Here is an 11355-nt window from a genome sequence, read left to right on the forward strand (position 1 = left end):
AGGAAAAAGTGGACTAGCAAAAGACTTAAGAAGTTTACTCAGTAAAACAACAAAAATCTCTCTTGACATCTTACAGCAGAAGCATTAAAGGCATTTTATTTGTAGATGATTTTTGCATAATCCCTTTTGGGAATTAAGATATTATTTGTTAAAATAAATTTACGTGTCTCAAAGAAAGAACTGTGAGCACTCCCCTTCAAAATTCCCCTTCAGATTATAAATACTGCAGGTGTAAAGCAGTGGCACTCAGTCACACCAGCCTGACAATCATTCTCATTATAAAAGGCAAAATAAAGACATTCCACCACCATATTCAGAAGCTGTGACCTATTCTGTTTGACAGTCTGCTGTAGAAGAAATTACAGCAATACTAACTGAAAGAAGTAACAACTAATTGAGACTGGTATCAGCTGCTGAGAACTTTTAACCACATAACATTATTATATAATGCACGTAGCAAAGGGCACATGTTAGCAGAGACAGCTTTTATAACTATTCAGTCTAATCCACAGAGTTTAAAGGCATGTTCTAGCCATGGTTTCCTCTATTTAAGGTCCAGCAGCATCGAAGCAGGGTTCTCCAAGTAAGATTTCCACAAGTTAGAGAACCGGGCCATTGTAGCTCCATCAATGATGCGATGATCAGCTGACCAACTCACATTCATTATTTGTGCTTTAAATACTTCACCATTGCCATTAAACCGAGGAAGAACCTGCAAATGAGAGGAAGGAAAAAACCAGAAATATTAAATACTTTCATCAGCAAATCTGTATTTTTTTTTCTTGCTAATATGTTGATCTAAATTTAAACATTTTCCTAAATTAGATGGACAGCAGTAGCACCATGCAAAAAACCAAGACCTTTCCATTATTGTTTGTGCTGTAGATTAGACTATATTGCAAGCCTGCATAATAAACAGTCATATCCTGTTTCCACCATCATGGAAATACTGAAGTTGTGTACACCTTTCCTGACTCGAAAGTTTCTTCCTGAATAGTTTATTGCACTGTTAGTTCTCAAAGTGGCAATTTCCTTAAAGCATCTCTAAAAATAATGCTCAGAGGAAGGACACAGATGAAGTAATTTCAGTAAATATTAATTTCATTTCCAGCACTGAGCTCAAATGTCTATATTAAAGAATTAAAGCCTGAAATTCAGAAAATATAAAACTGCCTTCACATTCAAAATTCTGTATGGATTCAGCTGTCTGGCTCATAAAATTAAACTTAATTTTCAGAATACTTCTCAAGTTTTCTCCCTGATGATAGTAAAATTGCTATTGCCACGTTGCAAAACTTGTAAAACCGTATTTATGTTGTTTCTTAGTAACTAGAAGGTTACATAGATGTGAGTGAAATATATCAGGATTCTAGAAAATAAATATGAACCTTTGGTGTAAGAGACTTCTAATTAAACATTTGGTGTCTGCACAATCATCTAAGAACACCACAAACTTATCAAGCATGAGCTATGCGGTTTCTCTGCAACAAAGGGAGATTCCATGTTTCATTTTCATTACAGATGACCTTAGCTAAACACTCACATCACTGAGATAAAGTTAATATACCTGTATTTTTCCAAGGGCTCCAATGGCTACTTCAGGAGGTAGTATTACTGCTTTGGCATAAGTGCCACCAATCTAGAAAAGAAAAAGCTGGGGATATTATTTAACAATTTTTTCTTGAGCAGATTGCCTCTTGAATTGATTGCTACAGGTTTTGTTCTTTGCATATTAAACTTCAGTCAAGTTTTTCTTTCAGAAGCAGATGTAGCTCTCATTTTTCCTGTACTTACTGTGCCAATATTTGAAAGGGTGAATGTTCCCCCAGTGAGGTCACTTGTTCCCAGTTGGCCTGCAGAGCCCAAGGACTGCAGACGATTTAATTCCACAGCAATGTCAAACACGCTGCAGACCTGAACATTTTTCACATTCGGGACAATTAAACCTTGCTCTGTGTCCATTGCAACTCCAATGTTGTGCGAAGCCTGCAACAAATGCCATGAACCAAACATTAATATAAACTGTCAACATAAAATATATAAAAAGCCACTTAAATCACATCATCCTGATTTATATTTTTAACTTGGAAAGTGCCGCCTTTAGTAAGAAACTCCTGTATACAACTTTGAAGGGAGAAAAGGATGTAATTTTTTTAATATTAGCCTCACACCTGCAAACTGTAACTTGATGTTGACAATTTCCCCTCCAGAGAATACAAAATCCTGAAATCAGTTGCATACTGAAAACATTGCACTTCAGGATTATCACATGTGTACCAAAATATAAATAATAAATTTTAAAGAGAGCACGAAAAATTTAAAAAAAAAAAAAAAAGAAACTGAGATGCTTTTAATTTTTGGAAGGAATATAGAGATTGTGAGACATATTGATACAACAGCACAAAAAGAGTTTGTATTGCAAGGAGCAAGTATACATCACTTAAGAAAATAGATATCTTCTGCCCAGAAGTAACAATCCAGCAGCCTGTATGAAAATTAAATAACTTATCAAGACTGTACTTTAATATATAAGTATTGAGTGCTGGAACAGTAGAATCACTGTGCCATTACTTAAAAATTGTTGTATTAGATTTGAAATATTCTCATTTGGCCCATATTGAGATGAAAAATAGGAAATCAATAGATTAATATGCATTTTTAAGGCAAGATGGAATAAAAAAGTGACTGGTATCTAAAAAGCTACTGAAATATGACCAATAATAAATCAAACACAGATCTCAGAATCTGAACACACAAATTAATTTTCAGCCCAACACCATAATTTTGGTTCTTAAAATTAGCTCAGACATTCTGGAAAGCCCTTGTTAGATGTTACTTTAGGTTTTCTGCTCACATTTATCCATAGTTTACAAACCTTGTATGTGACATTTTGACAGTTCTCATCCAAAGAAGCATTAAGAATGGGATACTGCAACAATCCCAGAGAGGCTGCCTGGTTAAATACAACAAAAGAAAACAAAATGGATTTTTATATTTTATAAGTAGAGAGCTCTATGGAACAGAAGTAATAGGAGGAGATAGATTAATAACAGTATGGAATGAGTGTTTAGGTAGCACTCTGCAACAGCATTATCAGAAGTTTCAGACCAAGCTACGCATTCACTGCACAGCTTGGACAGTGCATCAGCCTTCAGTGAGGCCAACAGCTGGAAATGGAACCTCAGCAACTGAGTGAGTGCAACTGCCTGCTCTTCTGAGCAATAGAAGGGACATTCTGAGTGAGCTAAGGGATTCATTAGCAATACAAAGCTTATGATAATAACATCAACAACAGTCATGCATTTTATGTAAGGCTCATTTTAAAGGAGCTCAAAAACTACTGACAATTTCAAAAATTTATTTAGTGCAATTCATACACCTAGTGATGCTTACCTCCCCATTAAATGATACTGAAGCTGCTCAATCCTTTCCTATTAATAATTTCAACATTTTCAGTTATATTACATAACCCTAGCTGCAATTCCAACTGTAAATTGATAAGTGGCTCAATAAACAACAAAAAAAATTGAAACTTTTCTTGTTATCTGCCATAACTCAGACAATAGAGTGGTGCCCCAAATTTACAACAATCACTGAACAGATTTTGGCAAAACCTGTGTAAGTACTCCATACAGTGCTCTGCTGCATGCCTCACCTTTATGAAGAATGGCATAAAGGAAAGTTTAACTCCACGGATCTCAGCTATAGGTTTCAGCTCTTCTCGCAGCTGAACCAGTTGAGTCAAATCAATCTCATCACAATAACCAAAGTGGGGGATCTTCAGGGCTGCACTCATAGTCTTCACCATGGCCTTCTGAAAACCTGGAAAATATTCATTGTCTTCTTAAATCAACAAAAGGAGCTTCTGTGAAGTTATGGTGAAATTTCATCTGTTTCCATTAAACAAACTCCACAGCTTACAGAAACCAAACCAAAGCCAAACCACAAGCAAAAAAGAACAGAATAAAGAGCATTTATTCAGTTATTCAGTTCACGGAATTTTTATGACTGTAATACTTCAGATTATATTACTGCATCACTCTCCTATGTATGTGTGAATTTGAAATTATAATATGTTAATCTGCATTACTCTTTCCAGCCTCTCCAAATAAACACTGCTGGAAAGGCAAGCAAAAAACTTTTCTCTTCCCCTTTTAATGTGATTTTTTGTTACCTTAGTGTCTTTTATGGCACTGTTCTCCAGAAGAAATGTGAATACTATTCATATAACAATGCAGTATGCTATTATTAAGCACTGATAAACCCTTAAATTCACTGCACTTTTCCACTATTTGCATAATGATTCCTGACATAAATACATGTTCGAGAATTCCTACCTATTTCAGCATACATGGGAAGAATGAGCTAGTACAATTTGCAGCCCAACTCCATCCAACCACAATATGAACAAATATTTCATAAAATAATTTGAGCAGAGATGCTTCTTACAGAGAATGTTTTCCTAAATGCTCAATTGCATACCAATAACATGAAACACACTTCCATCAAGTGGGATCAGATTTCACAGAGCAACATTTACTGGTAGTCTATTGGGACCATATTCTCAAGATTTTATATTTCATTATTTACCTGTTACAGGCTCAGTTTTATCTTTTCCTGAAAAGACAATGGGTCTGGAAACAGGTACAGGGATTTTGCGTGCTTTGTCCTTTGGAGCAGCTGGCACAGCCTCTGTTTTCCGAAAAGGTGGGACAATTTCAGCCTTCGGTGATGGAGGCAAAATAGCTCCTGTTTGTTTGGCCAAGTAGTTGAGTATATCTTCTTTAAGGATTCTGTTATCTTTCCCTGTCCCAACAACTTCACTCAATTTAATCTGAAAAGTACATAACAAGCTGTGACACTTCAGATTTACAGCAGTATAAAAAAAACTTATATTGTGAGCTAAGGTTAAAATTACTCCCATTTTGGATCCAACATATCTGCAGTTTTCATTCCCTCTCTATAATGTATTAGGTACTCAACATTGTTCAAATAATCCAAAAGCCCCACCAGGTGTTTGATTCCATACTTCAAGGAGGAACTCTGAATACTATTAACCTCTTAATTACCTCAGAGGATCAATAGTGAACATTAATTTGAGAAAAGCTATTTGCTACTTAATTATCTCCTAAAAATGCATCACAAGCTTTAAAAACCAATGGAATATTCATAGATTCATAGGAAAAAAAGATGTTAGAAAGGCATGTAAAACAACACTTAGTAAATTCTCTGCTCTGACTCAAATCTGAAAAACAAAAGTGGGGTTTTTTTCCCTTCCCTCCTTCTTTCTCTGTACAGATTCTCAGGAAATTACTGTAACATTTTCTTTTTTTTATTCTAGAAAGGTTTTCTCAATCTTCAGCCTGAAACATCCTACCTGTGTTTTAAGCCCAGTAATTCTTTTTCTATCCACCATAATCATCAGAAAGCACAACCCTCTTCATTTTTACAACAGTTGTCACACATTCAAAATACATTTGAAAACAAGTGTTTCCTGTAGATCAGTGTTCTCATAGTCAGTCAAACTACCATATAAAAGCTGGGTAAAATGCAGCAGGACCTTATTCAGCAAACCTACATTGTTCTCCATGGCCAGGCGACGAACTGCAGGGGTTGCTAATGTTTTGTGACCTTTTATCTCCTGGTGAGTGTGCTCTTCATGAGACATAGGAGGTGTTTCAACAACATCTTCTTCTGAGGCAACACCTGCAAACAACAAGAAAACAAATTAACTTTACTACATTACAAGCATTTGTTAAATTCCAATCTCAACCATTCTGTGATTCTGTGACAGCTGACATTTTTACAATTTACTTTGAGTTAACATGGCTGGGAGCACAGCTTGCTAAAGGCTGCTGCTTAAGCTAAATATTCAACAGGAAATGTCTAGGAGGTTTTAAATTATAAAATACAACAACTTTATCCACTCAAATTTCTTGACTTTATAAAGGGAAAAAAATTTAAGATTTTCAGGAGAAAAAAGTAAACTCCTCTGTCACTGACTGTGTTATGACAAAAAACCTAAAGTATGCAAGAGAAAAAAATGGCTTAAAGTACCTTTTGAAGCATCAATTTCAATGTCCACTAGTGGTTTTCCAACAAAAGCAATTTCATCTATGCTGTAATGGAGCTTTCTAATGACACCATCATAACGACTGGTGATAGTAACAGAGGCTTTATCACTCTGTACCTCACAGATGCTATCAAACTGAGACACACTGTCACCTTCCTTTATGTACCTAGGAGGAAAGGCACAGGCTACTGTGAAACACAGTCAGTGTAAAAATGTGTTCTTTGTGTATTTTTAAGAAAATAGAACTTACCATTCTTTTACAGTCACCTCTGTAATTCCTTCTCCAATGTCAGAAAGCTTAAACTGGACAATTTGGCCACATGAAACTTGAAAGAGAGAGTAAGAAAATACAGCACTTTTAATATTAAATACAAGATATCAGACAGAAAAATCTGAATGCATCAGAAATAGACTACATACCAGCTATATGTAAACCTCTAACATAACACTCATAAAATAGCAAAATAAAATAAATTATTTTATTATGAAAAAGATTACCAGCAGATGTTCTGAATAATCGCTGTTGATGACTAAACTTGAGGGCAGATTTGTCAAACACGCACACATATTTTGATTTTAGAAAGCGAATGCTGCTGCACGATCTAACGCGATGAATGCAAACCTGGGGAGAAAAGTCTCAAGGGTTAATACAATGGACTGAGGATGTAGAGCTCATTTAATAGTCCTGATGTAACAATAATACTAAAATAGTTTCATTCTAGTCTATATAAGAGAAGTTCTTATGCAAACACAATTACACTGAATACATTCTTGAATATACAATAACCTTTACATTAGCAAAAGCTTTGCCAACTCTTTAAATTCTTTCACTAACACTGTGGGGAGATCAAAGGCACAGTGACATAAGCAATTAACAAAAATCGTGACTGGATTTGGTGAGTGATTCATTGCTATTCTTTCTCTCAGGGATTAGCTTAACCAGGACAGGCACACAAAAAGCACACATACTATCAACTACATCAGCCATCTGAAATATTCCTTTCCAGAATGAAAGCTGGAAGGTTTCCCTACACTGCAGGGAAAACCAGCATATTTTTCTTCATCAGTTCTTATTCCCATCAGAGGTTGATCAGAAGTACTAATCAGAAAGGAAAGTCACAGCAGAGGGCACAGAGAGTTGCCCTTTCCTTTCTATTACTCTACAGGAGGCAATCATCTTCAAGTTAACATCATTTCAAATCAGTTTCAATGATCTCTTTTAAGAACTGAGTGTGAGATGGTTTTCTTTTACAGTTACAATTACATTTATCAAGAAATCAACTTAAAAGTTTCTACAGAATTTTCTGAAAGGTTCTTCAGACAAAACTTTATGCTTTAAAGCACCATGTAATCAGTTATGATTGTGATCAAAAGCAAAGCTAGTAGTTCTTGTATTGACATAAACAGGTATTTTATTAATCTTAACACAAGTTAGTTCAGACGTTCTTATCTAGTAAGATTTCTTAAATATAATGTAATTCTGGTGTTACGTTGTCTTAAGAGTGCTGTAAAATTCATAAAAATAATTTCTCTGTAGACACTATCTCTAATTTAGAGATATGAAAAAAATTCAGGTGCTACAATGTACCTCAAGTAGCTCAAAACTGTATAATTTAGAAATTATCTTCTTAGAGGAGCCAGAAAACAGCACACCTGCATGGGAAAGTTCATTTTAACTTCTTATTTAAAAAATCCTTTCAGTAATTACAGAGCATATGAAACTTCCTGTTTCCCTCCCCACACCCCAAACTGTCCAACAATGTGCTATCAGATTTCACTTTTTAAAAAGTACATTATTCAGCAGGCCATGCAATTCTGAACTGATACTGTACTCATTTTCTGTATTATTTAACCTAGCATTGCAAGTTATCTTTAATATCCCCTTTCTTTAAGGAACAAACATTTATACCACACAATCTATCATAATGGACACAACAAAGTTATGTCATATGAGTTACCTTTCAGCTGCCTGCTACTAAAATCATACCTACTGATCTAGAATAAGAATTTTCTAATTCCTATAATAAGCAAACAGAAAATCTTTTCATTGGTCCTCCAACTTTCTGTATTCAACAATCAGGTAATATGATAATTTTAAGCTATGATTTAAAGCTCTCATTAAATTACAAAACTGGTACATAATGTACATCTTCACAATCCTCTTTTCTCCTATTTTTAATTCAGGGTTTCTTCCCACTTCAAGGTTACACGTTTACATAAAAATTACAGAAAAAAAAATTGTTCAACTAGACATTTTTGTCACAAACTTGCAAAAACCCTCTTTTCTCTTTATATGACCCTAAGTGAAAAACATTCAGTATTTACCTGTGAAGATGATCACAAGGAGCACATCAAATCTCTGAACTATTTCTAAATGTGAAGTTTCACAATGATTTCCATGTGTTTTTAACCTTTGGTTACCAATGCAGGTAGTGAATTAGTAATGTCACTGCCAAAAAAAGAGACTGGTTTTGTTACAGAAGAGTTACCATGCTGTTTCATACTATATCTATAGGAATAATTCAAAATTACTGCATTTTAAAAAATGGAATGGAGTCTTTCTGGTTTGCAGTTTTGCACATTCTCTACCAAAAAGTTGGTGTGCTAGTATGTTAAAGTAACAATGCAGTACACAATCTCTTCACAGAACAGTGTTCCTTACTAACAAGAAAAAACTTAAAATCCATTAAATAAAGAGACTGTGCTTATAATTTCATCATTTAATCACCATAATACTGGTGTAATGCCAAATAAGGAAATAAAAATAGCACATGAAAGACAAAATTAGCTTTAATACCCATAGCATACCCATCTGTATATGTTGATGTCTGGAAAAATCCATCAATAAAACCCAAACTGCTAATACTGAGCTTGTTAATGGCACTACTATTACACTATACACTATACTACTATTACACTAATAATTTAAAGATAATAATGCCACAGCAAGGTAACACTTTTCTTGTGCAAGTCTTCAGTGCACAGTTACTCTGGCAAAAAGGAGTTGAGGGCCAACTCAGTCCCTCGCTGGTACTGAGGACACCCCAGGCTGGCTGGTTTGACCTAAGCCAACAGGAGAGCTGAGTGCACTCTGGGGGTGAATTGCCTTGCTCCTCAAGTTCAGGTTTGGTTGTTTCCTTAAAAAGAGGCCAACTGTGGTTTTTGAAATTACCACTGATCCTGAAAATGTATGCTGGCCTCAGAACAAAACATTTTTAAGCAGCCTGTGGAGAACTGATTACCTGATAGAGTAACACTACATTTCCAAGTGAAATGGACCAGTGCCTGCTCAAAAGCAATGACTTTGCATTAAAGGCTACTGCCCCACTGAACCCTTGACTTCTGTCTCATTGAGTCATTTTAATGAACACTTCCTCACATTGGATCTGTTTTACATACATATTCTATATTTCCAAGTATATAGTTGCCTGTGTACTAAAGCAGCATCCCTGGTAACACGTTTTAGTCCGATGTCATCCCTCATCTGAATACCTGGCACGTGTCCCAGTGTCCAGGTAACTGCCATTTCCCTACCACTTAACACTGAGGCTGCCTGGCTCAGATTCAAAACGTGCTTGCAGGAAAACACACACTATAAACCAGCCAATTCTATAGTTTAGCATGCACATAGGCGAGATGAGCATTCTCATCTTATCAGAATCTCCCTCTGGATTTAAGAATAGAAACAAAACTAAAAAGAAAGTATTATTTCCAATTCTCCTAATTAGTAAAATTATTTATAAATACTTATGAATTACCAGCTGAAAAGTAGATTACAAAAGTCTAATTTAAAAATTCTTTATCATTATGCTTTAAAATTACAATACGAATTACTAAGAGAAAAAAAATCATAGTAACTGGAACTGATCCCTAATTTTGTTTCTAAATTTCAAAAGTTATTTCTTTTCTGGCATTCCCCAAAACGGTGGTTTAATTGGAATAAATTGGAATAATTGGAAACCAACACTCCTCAAAACAGCGAAAAGACTATAATACAAGAAGACAGAAGAAAGCATGAATTAAGTCTTCACGACTATATGTTCATGAGATTGCAAGTATCCTAAAAGGCAAACAAGATTCACTTCTTGTGGTAAGGTATCTCAACTACTTTTCAAGTATCAGGGATCCCGGGATTCAAAGAAATCCGTTTCCCTTTTTTGTATGTGTAACCACACCGTCTCCGTGCGGCTGCGGTATGCAAAGGGAGCTGAGGCGTGGGCGGAGAAGCGGTGATGGCAGTGCAACAACGTACAGGCACAGCAATAAGGGGATGACTTAAGAAATAACAGAAGAGGAGGATGCCGCTGGCTTTTACAGAAAGGCACACGCTTCTTTGGCAGGGAGCACGGGCAAGGGCAGGGCGTTGCGGGGGCTGCGCGGAGCGGAGGGTGTCAGTGCTGGGTCCCCGTGCAGCGCGGCGGGCGGTGCCAGGCACCGCGCTCGGTCACCCGCGGAGCACGGGGAGCGCACCGCGGCGAGCGGAGCTGAGGCGCTGCCCACCCCCGGCACTGCCGAGGCGGCAGCCCCGCCAGCCCGTCGTGTTTGCAGAGGCGCGGTGCTCGCGGTCTGCCCGCCGGACGGCAGGAACGGGACTCGGGGATGCCGCGCGTTATCCCTCCCCGGCTGGCCGGGAGCGCCGCCGCCCGCAGGCTCCCCGCTCCCCTTACCAGGCGCCCCGCGGCTCGGCAGCTGCTCCTCAGCGCGGTCACGGCCGCCATCTTACCCCGGGCAGAGCGGCCCCGCACACACCCCCGGCACAGCCAACCGGCGGCGGCCGCGCCGGCACAGCCAACCAGGAGCGGGCGGCGCTGGGGCACACACACACACGCCCACGGGAGGCGCCGGGACAGCGGGCCCTGTGCGGGGCTCCGGGGCACGGCCCTGGCGGGGCGCAGGGCATGCGGCTGCCCCGGCCGGAGTAGCGGGAAGGGCAGCGCCAAGGGCCCGGCCATTACCGATACGAGTGAAATAAAGTCCCGAGCGCGCCTGCCAGACCAACACGCCCCGTGTTTGTGGTTCTACCTGGAAGGAGGTTGTAGCCACGTGGGGGTGGACCTCTTCTCCCAGTTGACGAGGGACAGGACATAGGATGTGCCAGGGGAGGTTTACGTTGAGCATTAGGAAGAACCGCTTCACAGATAGGGTGATTAGGCACTGGAATGGGGTGCTCAGGGAGGTGGTGGAGTTACCAACCCTGGAGGTGTTTAAGGAAAGACTGGACGTGGTACTTAGCGCCATAGTCTGGTTGACATGGTGGTGTTCCCTTTTAGGGTGGACTCGAT

General features: G+C 38.3%; 1 protein-coding gene across 1 annotated transcript; it reads right to left on the reverse strand.

Annotated features, from left to right (window-relative positions):
- Positions 1 to 67: 67 nt before the first annotated feature.
- On the reverse strand, positions 68 to 10856 carry DBT (dihydrolipoamide branched chain transacylase E2). The gene is made up of 11 exons (XM_085068180.1): positions 10741 to 10856; positions 6572 to 6695; positions 6324 to 6399; positions 6058 to 6239; positions 5579 to 5706; positions 4591 to 4834; positions 3656 to 3822; positions 2876 to 2953; positions 1795 to 1986; positions 1568 to 1639; positions 68 to 712 (listed from the first exon to the last, which is right to left on the reverse strand). The coding sequence occupies exons 1-11, from the start codon at positions 10789 to 10791 to the stop codon at positions 545 to 547; spliced, it is 1482 nt and encodes a 493-aa protein (XP_084924306.1). The 5' UTR covers positions 10792 to 10856; the 3' UTR covers positions 68 to 544.
- Positions 10857 to 11355: the final 499 nt, after the last annotated feature.

The sequence above is a fragment of the Lichenostomus cassidix genome, chromosome 8 (assembly GCF_008360975.1).
Source record: "Lichenostomus cassidix isolate B80296 chromosome 8, HeHo_3.0, whole genome shotgun sequence".
In the NCBI taxonomy this organism is placed as follows: domain Eukaryota; kingdom Metazoa; phylum Chordata; class Aves; order Passeriformes; family Meliphagidae; genus Lichenostomus; species Lichenostomus cassidix.